The sequence below is a fragment of the Mastigoproctus giganteus genome, chromosome 3 (genome assembly GCF_048544385.1).
Source record: "Mastigoproctus giganteus isolate SK-2022 chromosome 3, ASM4854438v1, whole genome shotgun sequence".
Lineage (NCBI taxonomy): Eukaryota > Metazoa > Arthropoda > Arachnida > Uropygi > Thelyphonidae > Mastigoproctus > Mastigoproctus giganteus.
In genome coordinates this window covers 222474153-222494418 of record NC_143577.1, presented here as the reverse complement: position 1 = coordinate 222494418, position 20266 = coordinate 222474153, and the positions used below count along the sequence as shown (strand labels likewise).

Here is a 20266-nt window from a genome sequence, read left to right as displayed (position 1 = left end):
TTACAGGATAATGTTCAATAAATCATTGATACATAACTCTCAGCTCCCTTTCTTCCTCTGCTGTTTTTAATTCAACTCCACTAAGTGTATAATTTATTTTGGAATTGCTATTTCCCAAGTGTAAGACCTTGCATTTTGCTGCATTAAAACATAGCTGCTGCTTCTCTAATTTTGAAGTCTGTTCAAAATCATCCTGAAGGAGTGCTGCTTGGCACTGATCATTAATGATTCTACCAATCTTTAACAACTACCAAGACTGATTGGACATTGCTATAACAGCTCCGTACAGACTTCTGTGGACCTGATACAACTTGCTTAAGCACAGCTATTGCATTTTCTTTGTTAGTAGTGCTTCTTGATCTGTCATTATTAGAACAGTTAGCTAATCTCATGAGAACTGTGACCAATATTCCTCTCTGGGTCTGACAATTAAATTTTTTTTTCAAAAATGGACCTATCAGATGCCTGAACCTCTTTGAATTTAAATATTATGGCAACTCTTTTCTCCACTGCTGATTTATTTTTCATTATGTAAACCTACATCAACAAAAAATTATAATTAAAATCAGTTTAGAAGCTCCTTGGAAGTTTTCACACATGTATAATGCAAACTTTAGTTTTCTATATTCAGAGAAATTCATAGAAAGAAAGGATTTGGTATTTTAAATACAGCCAGGCCTTGCATAACATGAGTTCGAATAATGCGTTTTTAGTTACTGCTTTTTTAAAAAAAATATACCACTTTTCACTTTACACGAAGCAAATTTCCAGTTAATGTGATCTTTCTTTATGTGATAGTTGAAAAAGATTTGAATCGCATGCTAAGTGTTGGATAGGCAATAAACAAGCAATTGCTCGCCACGTGTTCCATCAACCATCGGAAGCAGACATGTTATTTGTTTGTCTCCTGCTAATAAAGTCACGTGCAGACTTGCATTTTAAAAATTCTAAAATGCAAAAAAAAATTTTTTTTTAATTTTTAAATTAGCCAGATGTAAATGTTACCAAAAAGGAGATAACAGTAAAAGAACTAGATGAAATCTTTCGTATCACAGAAAACCTCAAACAAAAGGTTTGAGGTTCTCTACAATATTTTCTCTGAGATATTTATTTCGCCAGGGCCTAGAGAAGATTGCTGTCGGCTATCGGAAATTGATTGATGAAAAAAAGAAAGCCAACACTGTTCAAACGACTGTTTAGATATTTCTGTAACAAATAGTTTCTTCATTGTCTATTTTATGCTATAAACATTTAATTCTATAATTATTTTCATTATCTTTTACGTGGTATACAGTTAAAAAGTTAATTAAAACGTCTTTTTAAAATTCTTTATGGAAATTACTGGAGGTCACGGACCAATTATAATTTTTCCTATTGATTATTATATTCAATTAACACGTTTGCATTTTGCACAATGTGCTCACGAGATGAATTAATTGCATTAACCGAGGTCAGCCTGTAATAATTATTCATTTTACAAAGAAATTGCTATGTATATTTTAATTTTCAAGAGAGAGAATCTTTATTGCAACATTATTTACATTTAGTAAATCCAAAACATCAAACTTAGTCCATCCACACATGCTCTGTTAGCCTAAAACTTAGCAAGCAAATTTTTTAAAAAAGATGCTTTCTGTTTTCATGTTGTAATTGATTTAAGGCATATGGAAAGATCACAGTTTATAACAGATGGCAGCATGAAAATAGCTTTGAAATCGGACGAGTGGATAGCACCAGTTCATCTCATTTGTCCAGTTTGAGCTTACAAAAACCAAAATTGACTTTCTGATGTTGGATAGTGGTGGACTGGCCCAGACATATGGGCAGTGATTGCCATTAGGTCTAAAAGAAAATTCTAGGTAAATAGTCACATGATAAGTGATTTAGATTGGACCAAAACCCACCACTTCAATTCATGGATGCGAATTTTGAAAAACCAAATCAGGTCGTAATACACAAACAGATGTGTAGAGGATTTTGCTAAATCAAAAAAAGTCATGGCAAATTTATTTATGATTTTTTGATGAATTTTTTAAATTCTGATTTGATTTCTGACAATCATTTTGCTCTAGTCTTCGGAAGTAAAGTCAAAATAAGATTATATTAATATTTTAAAATTTATGTATAAAGTTATTGTCATAAAATTTTCAAAAATCTGTGAAGGTCTTGCTGCTACAAAAATTCACTACAAGGGACCCACACAAGTGCAGCAAATCACTGATGAAAGGGTCAATGATTATCTTCCTGATGTGGACTATCATATTCAATATGTGTTTTCATTTCCAGAATTTGAAAATGTTTTCTTTTGTTTTTATAAACATTTAGGTTAATTATTAGTAGTTTCTTATAATAACATTTCTAATAAGCTGTAACAGGTTAGTACAATTTAGAATAATTCACTTCAAATATCTGAAATTGAATGCAGCTAAAAATCTGAGTAATGGAATCTTGATAGATATAGGAAACGTACCTGAAACGTTTGTGCCTTGTGATAACATTAGCATTAGTAGAGGCACGTGATGCAAGAAAGCAAGCTTATACAGAATCAGCCAAGAAAAAACATTCCCATTTCACTGATCCATTCATTCCAAATGTTTGCTAGTTCTGCCTTGAATTTATTTAAGCTAACAACTTCCACAACAATAGATGGAAGTTTGTTCCAACAATCAACTACCCGCTGGCTAAAGGCAAACTTCCGCACATCTATTCTACTACTTTCTTTCCTCAGTTTGAATCTATGCCCCCTCAGGTTCTTAATCTGAGCAAGAGGAAGAATCCAATCAGCATTGAGCCTGCTCGATCCATTCAAGGCCTTATACACCTCAATCAGACTGCCTCACAGGTGCCTATCTCCAGAAGCTGCAATTTGCAGGACTTAAGCCTTTCTTCATAAGAGCACCCCTTTGTTCCCTTCACCAGTCTTGTAGCCCTTCCTGTACTTGTTCTAACAACTGTACATCCTTCTTAAAATGAGACTTCCAGAACTGAACGCAGTACTCAAGGTGTGGCCTGACCATTGCCTTATACAAGGGGATAATCACCTCCTTATCCCCACTTTCAAAATTCCTGTATATCATTGACAAGACCCCATGACCTACTCTGGCAGCCTGTCTGCATTGCTCAGAAAACTTCATATCAGACTGCATCATTACCCCCAGGTCTCTTTCATTCTCCACTACCTGAGTGAAACACCACATAGTTGGTACATTTCTCTGGGGTTACTGTTACCCATATGCAGTACTTTTCATTTGTCAATGTTAAACTTCAGTTGCCACTTCTCAGCCCATCTACCCAACTTATCCAGATCCTGTTGCAGCAGCATACTGTCATTACTGTTATTAACAACCCTGCCAACCTTTGTGTCATCTGCAAACTTTGACATTAAGCTTGATATACCTTCATCAATATCATTGATAAATATAATCAAAACAACAGTGGGCCCAACACCAAACCCTGAGGGACACCACTAATAACATTAGTCCACATAGAGCGGTGGACTAATTAACCAAGTATCCATTGATTACCACTCCCACTCAACCATCCTTTTATCCATGGTAGCAACTTGCTCTTAATGCCATACTGCTCCAATTTGTACAGTAGTCTTCCATGAGCAACAGTAGCAAAAGATTTCCTGAAATCCAAGTATATGATATCAAAATTATTTTTTGCAACCAGTTCCTTTGTGACCACATCATAGTATCCAATGAAATTGGTCAGACAAGACTTCCCTGTGACAAATTCATGCTGTGTCTGAATTATTACCTCTGTCTTGTCTAGATGATCCTGCAATGCTTATTTAACCAGTCACTCCATTATTTTCCCTGGAACAGATGCAAACTAACAGGTCTGTAATTACTCATGTCACCCTTTGATCCCTCTTTGTGAATTGGAGATACATTTGCACATCTCCAGTCTGTGGTTACCTCCCCCAAGTCCAAGGATGCTCTCATAATTATGGCTAAGGGTTTGCTTACTTCCTTTGCCACCTCCTTTAATATAACTGGATAGATCCCATCTACCCCAGGTGCCTTTCTATGTTTAACTTCAATTTTTCCTCCACTTTGCTCTCAGTTATTATAAAATCATTTAATTCCCTGTTAGAGTTGGATAAATATCTGGCCCTCTCCTCCTTGAATAACTCCAGGTGGTGAATGTAGATGCAAAATACTTATTTAGTTCGGCAGCAATCTGAGAATGATCATCTACTGTCGAACCATTGATATCAATTGGACCAATCTGAGTTTTAGAGTTTATATAAGTAAAGAACCCTTTGCTGTTTTATTTTGCAGTCGTTGCCAAAGATTTCTCATTATCTGCCTTCGCTTGCCTAACCTCCTTTGTGACTTGATTACAGACTAGCTTGTATCTACCATAGGCTTCTGTGTCACCTGAAAATTTATATGCATCCCATGCATTTTTCTTCTCTGCCACGAGTTTTATTAGTTAATCTGACATACATTTGGGCCTAAACCTAAAACAGTATTTCTTAGTTGGAACAAAAAAGCTAGTAGCTTCCAAAATTACTTTCTTGAATGCTTCCCATTTAGAATTTGTTGTTGGTAGCATCATCAGTTGAGACCACTGTAGTCACTTTTCAAAAGTAAAAAGCCTTCCCTTTATCCCTGATGGTAGTTACATCTTTAAGTAATTCCCAAATCAGTACACTGTGTTAACTGCCACCTAGTGGTTCCATTATCTGTACATTCTTAATGCATGAATAATCAAGGCTTATAATCAGATGAAGAGTGTTACTCCATCTTGTTATCTTGTTGCTTCTCTGATATGCTGCTGTAGAAAAACAATCATCCAATATATCCACAAAAGCCTTGTTTGTTAGTGTGTGAGTGACCAATCCTCAAGTACCAGTCTATATCTGGGAAGTTAAAATCCACCATTATAAGACAGTCTGATTTATTGGCCCACTCTATTTCTCTGAATAATTGTTCATTGAGTACCATCACAATTATTAGGCCTATAACAAACTCCTACCCTCATTTTTGCTATCCCAGTGCTTATGTCACACCAAACTGACTCAACGCATGCACTGTCCCTCTATGTAAACTGGATGCACTTCCTTAGATTTTGTGTGTTTCTTAACTAACAGCATAACCCCTCCTCCCTTCCTACCCTGTCTATCCTTTCTGTACACATTGTACTCCCCAAATTCCAATTTGCATTCCTTATATCTGTGTGACACCACATCTCTGATATCCCAACAATATCTGCCATTGATCAATTTGATGAATCAATCTGCCATTGATTCATCAAATTTATTTACTATACTCCTAGCATTGGTGTGCATGTAAGTATACATGCACCTGTTATTACTGCTAGTTACTCTAACACAGCCCATGTATTTACTTGTTTCTGAAATCCCCAGCAACTGGCTTTCCAGGCTGCTGCTCATTCCAATATAAGCAGTGCAAGAATCATTTTCCCTCTGCCTGTGGCTACTGTTAATCTATTAGTCTGTGACTCCCACCAAGCTAGAGGTTTTCCGACATACCTGACATTGCCTCGATAGCATCAGCAAATATTCTTGCACCCCTTCTATTTAAGTTTATCCCATCCCTATAGAAACAATCTCTCCTGTTAACAAGCACAGACCATGCTGAGAAAAATTCTATTCTATGAGACCTGCGCAGTCGCTACAGGGCCAAATTGATTGACAAGGCTCTCATCATATACTCGCTCCTATCGTGTTTAGACAAGATTGCAGACACTTTCAAATTTAACCCTAACTCGCAAATTTTTTTCAGCATTGACCTGTACTTGTTTAGTAAACTACACTTAATGTCATTAGTGCCAACGTGTACAACGATATCACCTTTTGTGCCCTTAAAAGATGATATCTGCTCTTCAACGTCATCAACTTTTGCCCCTGCAGACATACCCTGGTCCTATTTCACCTATCCTTTTTGCACCAATATATTTTCCATTTCCCTGACAATTGAGTAACCAACAATAACTAGCTCCTGTAGGAGCAGCGCTCTGCCCTGAAGGTTTCCGCTGTTGCCTGGTGCATAAGAGTGTGCTCTGGTGTTGATTTGGGCTCCCATTTTAATTCCTTCGAAGGCACCCACCCAACTGTTCAAGCTCTCATAGATGCCCATTAGAAAGCTGAGTTGGAGCCTAATTTCTTCACATTCTCTGCTCCTAGCACACACAAAGACATCCTCCATGGCTAGATCATGTCCTGTTAGAGAGAGATCTGCAAACATGTCGTATTTTGCACTTTTTTTAGACTGTGATGCATTGGAGAATCATCCCCTACGGTTCTCCTGCGAACCACAGCACTTTTGCTACTTTGCGCAAGTTGCTTTGCTGCTCTAGTCTGGGGCATGATTTCTGTTTAAATACAATTTAATTAATAAAAATTAAAAGGGCTTATAAATTTAATTGATTAATTGCCAATACTATACTATTCTAACAGATTCCTACTGCAGTGCTACATATTATGCTATCTAGGTTTACGTTATGCCTTATGCTATCAAGTTTGAGATATACGTAATGCTATTCCATATGGATACTACAAAATGGCAGCAAGTTTCAAATGGTACAAGTTTTTCCGATGCTAAGTAATAACCCACAAAATCTCTATCCAAGTTTAAACTAAGTATCATAACTAGGAATATAAAGCTACTTCTAGAAAATAAATTAATATGCCAATTTAGTCAATAAAATGGTTAAAATTTAAGAAAAACTTCTCTAATAGCTAGAGCCATAAAAACTTTGTCGGCATCAAGCTAATCACAGAAATTTGAAAAAATAAGTCTAAATACTAACTCCTGTTTTCTCCCCACTTCAGCAGGGAGAGTGAGATAATGTGCATTTTCTCTCAGATAACTGTGTAGATTTCAGTCAAGTAGTTAAACCTTTCCAAATCAAGTAAACAACTCACACTGCCATTATGTAGATGTTACATATGGACATTCACTGGCACTGAATATTGTAGTGAAATGTTCATATATTTTAACTTTTTAAGTAATTAACTCAAAAGCTTTACCTTTCAGCAGGCATATTATAGAATCCAGAAAAGCATTTTTTAATGCTTAGTTAATAATAAAATGTAGAAAATACCATAGCAGTAACACTACTTTTAACAAAATAAAAAAAATGAAACATTTAACTTTATTGTATGCATGCATAGTACATGTTAAATACATACATGCTGGATGTACTTCATTCCCATTTATTTTACTTTCAAAATAGAATGTGAGAAAGTTTTTTGCTGAAGTAGGGCAGAAGTTTGTAAGGTCAGGCTTAGTTTGTAAATAGGATTTTTATTAAAATTCATGTTTGTTAAGATGGTTCATATACTCTACTTATATAGTCACTGCATGTAAATTTGCATCATTCAAATTTACTAATTGTGCATTGGATTTGTTCTTTGATTTATAAGTTTCATAACTTTTAAAGTTTGTTAAATGAACCATCATTAATTTCAGGATACCTGTATATCAATAATTGTGTTGCGCAACTCTAAGGGTAGCCTAATTGCAAGATGCCATACATTTTCTCATTAACAACAGAATTATGTGTTGAGTTCTCACCTCTGACTTATGGAAAATTTTCTGAGACATTTTTCATCCAGAACAGCTCTGTGGCTCACATCAGAAAGAGTATTACTTTCTCAGCTGGTATGGAGAAGAGTGGGAATTGGCAGCTAGGAGACAATATAATTAGTTTTAGAAAATAAAATTAAACACAAGACAATGCATTTTTAATAGTGCTGTTATTTTGACTAAATGCAAGGATGACTTAATAAAAGCATTAGGCTATAGCCTTATAGCACCACACTTAAAATAAATAGATAACACAATTAACTTCCAGGAACGAACGACTTGAAAGAGATGAAAGCTTCCGCTAAGCTTATATTTATATAATAGTATATTAAGACAGCACAAAGATTGATGGTTTGGGGTTTATTTTTTCTGTTCTTTTTGTTCTTTCTTCTTGATAGAAAATTGCGATAGGGTTAATAATGCACCTTAATATATTAGTGATGCTCATGCCACAGAGTAAAGAGTACTGTGATACATTTTTTTCCCAGTGAGATGGACCTTCAATACAGTTCTATCTAGAAGTAGGACATTTTCTGAGTCACTTGGTCATGTGACTCCACAATATGTCTCTGAGGTCTCCTTGCCTTACTTTATTAAAAGAAAGGGGAAAAAAAAAATATATATATATATATATAAGTTGTATTAATATATTGAATTAAATATGCATAAATGGATGTGAATTATACAAAGTGTTATAAATACAAGAATTATACAAAGTGCCAGCAACTAGCAGAGAGGGTGAGGAAAGTAGAAAAAGAAGTGTAGTAGATTTATGAAAGGTGAAAGAATATTAAAATCCTAGAGGTTATGATAAACTAAGAAAAATTATGGGCTGAATTACCAAGCCAATATAAAGTGGGTGAACTGTAAAGGAAAATTAGTACATCAAAATAATAATATAATGCAAATAAAATAGAAATAAAAATAATTAAAATGAAAATGTTATAGCTGTCATCAGATATGGGGGGGAGGAACATATTTAGAAAATGGTCAAATATAGGTAATGCATATATGCATGATCTGATGTCAGCAGAAATAATTATTGATACATGATCAGGTATTTCATCAGGGGACTACACCTGACCATGTATCAGGAACTGTGTTTCTATACTTGTCTATAGTAGTAGAAGAGGCGCCTCCGTAGCCAGGTGGTAAGGAGCAGCAGTGCGTAGCAGACGCTTCTTGGTTACACCAGGGTTCGAGCCCGTCACCACCAAATATGGAGGATGTGGAAAAGTCAGGGAATGACCATCGCATATTCCCGGAGCAATATGGCCTTAGTTGCTAATGCTCCTAAAAAAAAAAAAAAAAGTAGTAGAAGAAAAGTGTTAAAGAAATTAGCACTTTCTAATATAGTATGGACAAGGTAGTCCCAATGCAGTGTAAATTATTGAGGTATAAATAATTTAGTTAAAATAGAAAAAATGTTAAAATGAATATGTAGAATTTATTGTAGGATTTCATTTTGTGTAGATAGGAAATCAATTTAGAACAAGCAAAAGGTATAAGGGTGAGGTATTAAATTGATTTTTCCAACGCTTATTATAAATTATCTCCATGCACTTGTATTTTAAATGTGACTATAGAGATCATCACGTTCCCACTTTTTTGAATTTCCACGTTGCTTACTATTAAGTCTGCTTCACTGCTATAAATTGCTCTATCATGTAATATATTGTTCACTTGGTTGAAACCTGCTTGCATTCAGCTACTCTACTGAATTGATGCACTTCATCTCCCCACCTTTTTCCCCGCCTGACTAGTTTTCACTTCACATTACTTGTAGTAATATTCCAGGTAACATACATGTTCACTTTCTTATTTTACTTTCGGTTTCATTTTAGATTCATTTTATCGGCATGTTTGACACACATATTTCTATACAAGCTTTTGGTATTAGCTCTCTTTTATACTAACACTTACTAATGTCAAAGCCCTTACTATAAGGTTGGGCCTCACAACCCCAGCAAGCTTAGTGTCTTTTAATTACTTTTTGTATGCTTTTTATCTTTCTGCTGTCTATTTCTAATTTCTTCCCGTTCGTTGAACTATTAGTGCAATACAAGGGTAAAATGAACATTCCTACTATCCTACTTCTATCGCTATTTTTATTCTTTATTTAAAATACTCCTTCCCTTCCCCTTCCTCAATTTAATACCTCACCCTTATACCATTTGCTTGTTCTAAATTGATTTCTTGTCTACACAAAATTAAATCCTACAATAAATTCTACATATTCATTTTAACATTTTTCGATTTTAACTAAATTATTCATACCTCAATAATTTACACTGCACTGGGACTACCTTGTCCATACTGTATTAGAAAGTGCTAATTTCTTTATCATGACTTATTTTGGCCACTCACTACTATGGACAAGTATAGAAATGCAGTTTCTGATACATGGTCAGGTGTAGTCCCCTGATGAAATACCTGATCATGTATCAATAATTATTTCTGCTGACATCAGATCATGCATATTTGCATTACCTATATTCGACCATTTTCTAAATATGTTCCCCCCATATCTAATGACAGCTATAACATTTTAATTTTTTTTTTCCATTTTATTTGCATTATAATATTATTTTGATGTACTAATTTTCCTTTACAGTTCCCCCACTTTTTTATTGGCTTGGTAATTAAGCCCATAATTTTTCTTAATTTATCATAACCTCTAGGATTTTAACTTTCTTTCACCTTTCATAAATCTACTACACTTCTTTTTCTACTTTCCTCGCCCTCCCTGCTAGTTTCTGGCACTTTGTATAACTATCACATCCATTTATGCATATTTAATTCAATATATTAATACAACTTTTTAATAAAATTTATATTTACTCTTGCATCCTTCAATGCTGCTTGCTTTTAGGTGCATCTGTCATACCTATTTATTAATTTTGCATTCACTGAAACCATTTCATCAACTGTATACCTTTTTCATATGTAACTTTAACCATTAACCTTTATAGAGTTACATTGAATAACCATATATATATATATATATTAATGCTTGAATGTGTCAATTAACCCTTGGATCTATGTTATAAACATTTAGAGAACTTTAAAATACCTTTTAGAGTTTATATATCATATTTTATTTTGCTTGTTGAAATTAGTATGTTTTTTTCTTCAGTACAATGAATTGTGAATACTTAAAACTGTAAATGAAAATGTATCTTTTTTAATTTTCATTTATTAAGATTTAATTGCATTATTTTCTTTCAGAATTGGCATTGGTAACTCAAAAACCACGTGCAGCCTCAGCCTATGCTGTTGGATATGTCCGACTAGCTTGTAAGTGGAATTAATTATAGAGCAGTCAGTACTGAAATATGAAATTTAAATTTACAATAGTATAAGTGTTCTTTATGCTGCATAATTAGAAAATTACAGTCCCATTAATTTGAAATGCATATGTGAATAGATACACTCATAGAATAACTTTTACCTAACATGTTAATGCAGTGATCACTCATCCGTGATTAACTTTTTTCATACTCAGTAGGAGTGAAGTAAACTACTGATAAGGTTTTGCATTGCATAAAATTGCTAGCATAAAATTGATGTGCCTTCCTTATCATAATCATACATTCATTGGTTCAATCCCAAATAGTCTCCTAATCCCCTAGACTTCCCGATATCATCTGCAATTTGTATCTAGAAGGACCAACCACTAGATGCATGTGATGCAATAAGTGCACTACATCCAGTTACAAAACTACCATACTACTAGGTCTGTCACTGTGAGGGATCCAACGGCTGGTTTGGTACAGTCATGAAAAATTGTGTGGGACCATTCAGCAATCTGGCATGAGAGGTTGAGGATGCAGAGCAATGTTTCCTATTTGTAAAGCAAAGGTACACTCTTTTGGCACTTTTTTTTTGGGTTGGGGGTAGCTCCTGGAACAGTATAGGCTAGTGTTAAACTAATGTATGCAGTGTCAGAAATTGTGACAATCCATGTCTTGTCTAGGCACCTACAAGGTGTGAAATTAAAGTTCCAGAAAAGCCTTTACAGGTTTAATGTTGGGTTGCCTGAGCATTATGATCTGATGTGCATGTTTCTACATGTCCATGCTTGCTTATGCTGCAGTTGAAAATAATCATGCCAGTCACAGTCAACACAGTCACTGTGATGATAGTAAGATAGCATTTCTCAGTCCCATCACAAAAATGTGTGATCACTGGAGCAATGAATCAGTATCAAGTTTTGATACTGAAAAGTTAGGCAAAAGTGCAAATGAAACTGTGGAAATGTCATCAAGCAGTTTACAAGGAGGCAGTAATAAAAAAGACTGAAGCAAGCATTTATGACTGGCATAAGCAGTTTAAAGAGAGTCAGAAAAATATATAAGCTGACAAAAGAAGTGGTCATCTAAAAACTTAGAAAACTAATGGAAATGCAGAGTGCAGAAACTTAATTGTACAAATGAAGACAGTGGAATTTAATTTAGAAAGAGAAACTGCAAGACAGAGGATTCAGACATAACAAAAGCTTCAGCAAAGATAGTGCTACAGATTTTGACCAATGAACAGAAATGTCAGTTTCAGATTTGTTTAAATTTTCCTTAAGCCAAGTATCAATTCTGTTTCATGACAATATTTTAGATAAAAGTGAAGTAGTAGTAGAGGCATGTGATTCAAGAAAGCAAGCTTATGTAGCATCATCCAAAAAAATATATATATTTCTCACATCCATTCACCCAAAATTATCAGGCGACACAGAAGTGTATGGTAGATATAAGCTAGTCTGTAATCAAGTCACAAAGGAGGTTAGGAAAACGAAAGCAGATTACGAGAAATATTTGGCAAAGGATGCTAAGAAAAACAGCAAGGACTTCTTTAGTTATATAAACTCTAGAAGGAAGGGGATGAATTAGATTGGTCCACATGATATCAATGGTTTTACTGTAGATGATCATTCTCAGATAGCTGCCAAACTAAATGAGTATTTTGCATCTACATTCACATATGAGGAGTTATTAAGGAAGAAAAATGCCAGAAGTTTATCAGATTGTAACAGAGTGCTTAATGATTTTGTAATAACTGAGAGCAAAGTGAAGGAGAAATTGTTGAAGTTAAACATAAAGGTACCTGGGGTGGATGGGATCTATCCAGTTATATTAAAGGAGGCGGCAAAGGAACTAAGCAAACCCTTAGCCATAATTATGAGAGCATCCTTGGACTCAGGGGGAATTCCCCATTAACTGGAGATGTGCAAATGTATCACCAGTTCACAAAGGGGGATCTAAGGGTGACAAGAGTACTTGTAAACCAGTTAGATTAACTTCTGTTCCAGGGAAAATAATGGAGTGACTGGTTAAAGAAGCACTGCAGGATCATCTAGACAAGACTGCAGTAATAATTCAGATACACCATGGGTTTGTTAAGGTTTGATTGGATACTATGATGTGCTTACAAAGGAACTGAATGCAAAAAATAATTTTGATATCATATACTTGGATTTCAGGAAAGCTTTTGACACTGTTGCACATGGAAGACTACTGTACAGATTGGAGCAGTATGGTATTAAGGGCACGTTTCTGCAATGGATAAAAGGGTGGTTGTGTGGGAGAAGACAGAGAATGGTAATCAATGGACACTGCTCTTCGTAGACTAATGTAATTATTGGAGTCCCCCAGGATTCAGTGTTGTGCCCACTGTTGTTTTGTATATTTATCAATGATATTGAAGAAGGTATATCAGGCTTAATGTCAAAGTTTGCAGATGATACAAAGGTTGGCAGGGTTGTTAATGACATTAATGGCAGTGTGCTACTATAACAGGATCTAGAAAAGTTTGGTAGATGGGCTGAGAAGTGGCAACTGAAGTTTAATTTTGACAAAAACAAAGTATTGTATATGGGTAGAATTAACCCCAGAGAAACATACCAGCTGTGAGGTACTACACTTAGGGTGGTAGAAAATGAAAACGACCTGGGAGTAATTGTGCAATCAGATATGAAGTTTTCTGAGCAGTGCAGACAGGCTGCCAGAGGAGGTCATGGTGTATTGTCAATGATATACAGGAATTTTGCTAGTATACCTAAAAGGCAGTGGTCAGGCCACACCTTGAGTACTGCATACTGCTCTGAAGGCTTCATTTTAAGAAGGATGTAGAGTTGCTTGAGCGAGTACAGAGAAGTGCAACAAGATTGGTGAGTGGGAACGAAGGGGTTCTCTTACCAAGAAAGGCTTAAGTTCTGCAAATTGCAATGTCTGTAGACCAGGCACCTGTGAGGTGATCTGATTGAGGTGTATAAGGCCTTGAATGGGTTGAGCAGGCTCAGCTCTGTTGTTCCTCTTGCTCAGATTATGAACCTTGAGGGGGCATAAATTCAAATTGAGGAAAGACAGTTATAGAAAAGACGTGCAGAAATTTGCCTTTAGCCAGTGGGTAGGTGATTGCTGGAACAAACTTCCGTCTGTTATTGTGGAAGTTGATAGCTTAAATAAATTCAAGGAGGAACTGGACAAGTCCATCTAAACATTTTGATATTTCATCCAAAGTTATTACTATGGAAGAAACATTGTGCTTTCAATATGATCCCAAAATGAAGAGACAGAGCATTTAATCAAAACGAAAATGTCATCTTCTCCAAGACTTGAAAAAGTATACACAGCAAGAGTGCAGATGAAGATAGTGCTCATTTATTTCTTTAATTTCACGGTTTTTGTTCATTAGGATTTTATCCCCCAAAGTAAGATGGTAAACTAGCATTGTACTAAACTATTAAAAAAGACTATACAACTCTACCCATCAGAAAAAGCTGAAATATGACCTGATGCATTCAAATAAATGTTACAGCAACTATAAAAGATATTTCTAAGCAGAAGTCCTAGCAATATTTCCAGTAATTATAACATCTTTGAGTTAAGTGTATTGCTGCCAGGGAGCTACTTTGCAAGTGACAACAGCTATTATTAGCATGTGAGTATACATATACAGTTTCTGTCTGGTTATTCTGGAACTTTATTGTCACACCTTGTACAAAGTCTGATTCTGTTGTCTGTGAATAAATCTAAGATACTCTCTCTTTCTTTCTTTCATGAATGTTATTTCTATTTTCTCACAGTCTTGTAACGATAGAGGTATCAGGATTTTTTCTTTTTTTTCCCCCAAATGTTCTTTACATTTAATTTTTCTTTCATTGCATCATTGCAGTAGTCTCTCCCTCACCACACATCACTTTGTTCTGCAGCTTATTGCAAATAACACATTTAAGAATTAAATGTTTAATTAACACTCTAGCTAATGTATACCTAAAAGTCACATCATCTGGCACATGTGGTCCTACATAATACCAACGAAATGTTTCGAATAAACACAATAAATGATTTAAAATTGGGCACTTGTTAATGTATTCGTTATCTTGATGGTATAATGAATATACAAAAAAATAATATATAATTTTTTTAAACCAGGATTAAAAATTGCCACAACAGCTAACAGATATTTTCATAAGCATATATAGCAAAAACATAGTTTTAAACTGTAGTTTAAAATTTTAAAATAAAAGTTTAACTATAAAACTTTAAAAATAAAAACATTTAAGTAAAATTCTTGTAATAAGTTGTTCAATATGTTTTGTTTTAAAATATTTAAAAAAATTTAAAGAATTTTTTGAAACAAAGAATTTGAGAGTGAGATTTGATTACATCACTTTCCCATACTTGATTGAATTTCTGACATCAAGTGCGCAATGTATGCGAATCATATCGCAAATAAAAGTTGCAATATGCAAATGAAATCTATAATATTGTATGCTGATGTATTAATAGAGGTTTACTATTTGATTCTTCAGTATTGTGGATAAAATGACAGTTGCATGTGGAATTGAAGTACCAATGCATTCGGAAATTTCGTGTTAGATCAGTGGCACATTAGTGATTTCTGCATTTGGCATACTAAGCAATGCTAGCTGAACACTAGCACTAAAAAAGACTTGTTAAAATAAGAATTCCACTTACCCAATCAGCTGAGCAGAATGTAAATTTCATTAACAACAGTGAAACAACACTCAACCAAACATCGTCCAAAAACTTATCTGAATTACATTATTCATTGGCAAATTATAATCCAACAAACACACTTCAGACTGAAACAATAATATGTAAGATATGAAATAAAACCCAGAAATAAATTAATATTAGATATCCTACATCTCTCTAGAAGTAATTTTTTCAACCCATAATGTTCATTTTTATTACAAACACATGGCATTCTCCGCAAATGCCTACTATTACATGAACCAGTACATAGGTATATATGGAACACCTAAAACTGAGATCTAATTTTTTACAGACATCTTAAATTCCAACAAAATTGGCGATGTCAATCAATAGCTAAAACCTTACTAAAGGAATATTAAAATTGACATTTACATCACTTTGATGGCAATTTAAATTGTCAATTTTTTTATTTTTTCGGCATTTTGCATTCACTATTGTGACTGTTGCTGGATTAAAAAGTTTTTTTTTTTTTTCCTGTTTATGTATATCTATAAAAAAAATACCGGTGTCCTCCAAGCCTATGTAGTCGTCCCAGTTTGATCCCCCACGTATCACACAGCCCAGTGAAATGTAACCATAACCCTCTGCCTTCTACCCTGTAGCTACTCTGCAATCCATTTAAGAAACTTACCTGCTCATGTTTCCTACATCCAACTCATGATCCCAATGTTCCTCTTTATACATAACCTCTTGTGAGGAACGGAGAAAAATTGTTTACTAAAATCCAAATAAACAATTTTGAAATTGTTTCCTACATCCAACTCATGAATAACCTTGTCAAAATAGCTAACCAGATTAGTTAAACATGATTTTCCCTCAACTAAACTGTCTTGTGTATTTTTCAGAATCCATTTCTCTCTCTTGATCTTTGCCTCCATTTTCCATGAAGTCAAATTGACTGATCTGTAGTTATAATGCTTTTAAAAAATCTAGTGCAATTTTCATCTTTCATAGAAGCATGATTTCATTTTAATAGAGGGCCAGTCATAAACTCTCAAAAAAGTAAATCACTCTTTAATTGCTACTGAAAGAGCATAATAAGACCTTTGAGATAATAAGACAAAAAATGGTAGATGCATTTATAATGTCATCTGAATTCTCTCTCTCACTCACTCAAAATCTTCTAATTTGTTTTTTATATTGTGGATAATGTGTTTGTTATTGTGCCACATCATGTTTCCTCTGGGAAAGTAAAATTCTTTGATAATGAACAGCAGTAGTGTCTCTTTTGAAGATAGGGGTCAACCATAGCCTCAGAATTTTCAGTTTTACTGCTGTTAAGTTGAAACTCAGGCTTACTAAAGAGTTTGCTTTAGAGAGGTACACCCCGAAGGAAAAAAAATTCAGTCATTTTGTACTCATTTCACTAAATTTGGAAATACAGTAAATCCCCGCTATTCGCGGTCGCTGATTTAATATAAAATGAAACCTAAACAAAATGTGAATTTTAAAGCGCTGTGAACATTTTCCGCCATAAAAAAACATGGGCGTGGCTAAAATTACCTTTCCCGGTCAAAACAGCACTCGGTGGGTGGGGGAGGGGGGTGACAAAATCGCGACGTGGATGTTTCTTGCTAATCCTTGTTCAGTATGTGTTATGCGCTTGTCATGGAAGGTTTCGTCGTTTGCTTTTAATTTATATGCTTATAAATTGAATAAATTTATCAATTTATAAATTGATATGCTTACAAAAGTGATAAATCTACCATTTTGCAGTGTAAAACTGACTTTTTCGAGTGGGTTAATGGAATAAAGTGACTTTATTGTGGACAAGTTCTTTCTAGCCCGTACAAAAATATGGCTACGAATAACAAGGGAAATGTGAAAAGATCAAAGGTGATGACATTAGCAAATAAAATTGAGTTATTAGATAAAATTTCTAATGGTGAAAGTGTCTCCTCAGTGGCAAAACATTATAAAATCAATGAGTCGACGGTACGGTCAATCAAGAAATCGGAAGAAAAAATTCGCTGTAGTGTCCGTGAAAACGTGCTAATTGCTTCAAAAATTTGCTCTGTAACTCGATGTTAAATTAGAAAAAATGGAAAAGGTTTTAAATCTGTGGACAGAAGACTGAACTCAAAATAAAATTCCATTAAGTTCACTCATCATTCATGAAAAGGCAAAACTCCTTTATCAACACTTTAGCGAAACTGGCGATAGCACTGACAGGATAAGTTTTTTAGCTAGCAAAGGTGCTGCTGGTTTGAAATTTCTAATAAATATTACATTTAATATTAAATTGTTTCTTATTTTCATTTCGATGCCGTATGCTTGCATTTCACCATGTACTGTCTATGTACATAGTCATATTATGAAGGTACATATAATACGTACATAGACACAATTTTAGACTAGTTTTTCTTATTTATTTCATACTTTGGAACAGAACCCCTTTATTACTATGGGAGCCATAACTGAGTATTCGCATTTTCGGTATTCGCGGCAATTCTCAGGAACGTAACCCCCGCGAATAGCAGGGGTTTACTGTATTACATATTTTTCCCATCTTTTGTTTCTTTATTTAAAAACAAATTAGTAGGAATGTCTATTTTTGGGTTTGAATGATATGATTTTTTTTTAATACAGTAGACTGTCGAAATAACAGCACCCAAAATAACAGAACATCCGAGCTAATGGCACATTGAGATCAGATGTTTACATACAGCACAGATGTCCTGCAGTGCCGAAAAAATAAAACAGCAAGTCACATGATTGCTATATTTGTTTACATTCGCCATTTTGAAAGTGAATTCTGTACTAATATCACGGATTATAGAGCTGTTTTACATTTATTTTAAATTAAAAACCCCTCCTAAAGTTAATAAACCTCATACAGAGAAGAAAAGAAGAACAACGTTAAACCTTAGTGACAAACTTGATATAATCCAAACTAATACATTAGGATCACCTGGAAAGTTAATTCATATACCATGTGTATTGTGTCTGTAAATTGCACATGTTCTCTGGTTGATTTTCCTGTTTTACTGGGCATAACCCCAGTTTCTGGAGAAAAACCTTGCTATCTATGCCTGAGACAGACTAACTCAGCCACAGAGAGAGAGAAAAAGCCCATAAAGTTCCTTGCATCATCGATAGGATTCAAAGACACACCTTTTTCACCTCATGTGGGGAGGACAGTGACGATACCACTTGCTACCCGCACAGGCTGAACTTCTATAATAAAAAAAAATAGAACAGGGTGTAAGCAGGAGTGTATTAATGGCAGAATATAACATTGGATAGTCAATATGTTTGTGTTTTATGTGCAGTTAATAAAATTGCATTCTTAATCTCTCTTTCTTGTTTAGCCTCATTATTTCTGCATTAAATATATTAAAAATAAAACTTTCTAGATAATGGAAAAATCAAAATAATGGCACCTTGAATCCCCAAAGGTGCTGTTTTTTGAAAGTACTGTAACTGCTGCCAGTGAACATGTTTTATTTTAACAGTGCTCATGGTATTATTGACCAGTAGAAAAAAAATGTATGAGAAATATTCATACACAGCCACATAAAGTTAAGAAATATATATGAGTATGACTTGTAACCATTTGTATTAGAAAGTTAAATTAAATTGAAATCAAAACTGTAACTACATTCAGTTATAAGTGTGAAATTTTATTTTTGCATGTTGATTATAAAAGAAATTTCAATTGATTTCTTTATTTGCAGATATGTCATAAGCTTCTAAAAGTTAGGGTGTGAAAAGCAGTTAGCATGACTGATTGTCACACTAATGAAATTGTAACAGCAATATTTAAAAATTAATTGTTATCATTATGTCTGTGATCACATTTATAGATAAAAGTACAGTACTATAACGAAATAATACCTCATGGATAATACCCAATACTTATGTATATTAGCAATGGGGGCAGCACTGTTGTGTGCTTATTTTGTTCACTGTATACTGGCAGTTATTTTAGAATTGTTTTAAGCAACTTTTATTTATTTTACCTTTAGTTCTGGATGTTCAAGCATTTGAAAGACTGCTAGGACCCTGTATGGACATTATGAGGCGTAATGTGGACCACTACAAAAAGCAGGTAGTAGAAATATTTGGGTCTGAAGCTAACATCAGTGACTTACGATGATCCTTCGGACATAATATATTTTTGTGAAAACTTTCTGCTGTGTCCCCATTGAATGTTATTTACCATCAGAAATTCTTTTTGCCTGTTTTTTTTTTTCTTTTTTTTTTATGTGGCTCATGTTCTAGTCTACAGTCAGTCATCATAGTTTATTGTATACATGGTCAGCACAAGACAGCGGTCTTGAGTTGTAGGAAAGTCAGTTTTGTTTTAATTTGTGCAATATGTAAAAGTAACTACTTTTTGTACATTTTTTTTTTTTTTTTTTTTTTTTTTCAGTTATAAATATCATTTTTATGTTTTTTTTTTTTTTTTGTTTTTTTTTTTTCCCTTTTGAACAATGAGAATGCTGTGCTGGTATAGGTAGTATATCAAATATATGTGCACTGTCAAAATACGACATTAACGTCAGTTCAACTTCAGGAAGGTCCTTACGAGAAACTGATTAAAGAATGCACATGTACAATAGTGTTGTATACTACTATTATACATGCATGGTTTAACATATGGGCATACAGCATACTGTACATACATACACTGCTGTCTGGTAGAGTATGAAGAACCTCCTTACCATTTACTCACCTTCTAGA

At 34.3% G+C, this 20266-nt stretch overlaps 1 protein-coding gene across 4 annotated transcripts in view; it reads left to right on the top strand.

Annotated features, from left to right (window-relative positions):
- Positions 1-19931, top strand: part of LOC150088777 (cAMP-dependent protein kinase type II regulatory subunit-like) — a 342430-nt gene extending 322499 nt beyond the window's left edge. For 3 of the 4 annotated variants that reach the window (XM_090369648.1, XM_090369646.1, XM_090369649.1), the window contains 2 exons: positions 10794-10862; positions 19549-19931. In XM_090369648.1, coding sequence (XP_090225774.1) covers positions 10794-10862; positions 19549-19679 — 200 coding nt within the window. In that variant the 3' untranslated portion in view covers positions 19680-19931. The remainder of the gene's footprint in view (positions 1-10793; positions 10863-19548) is intronic. The other variant, XM_090369645.1, reaches the window with a different exon arrangement.
- Positions 19932-20266: the final 335 nt, after the last annotated feature.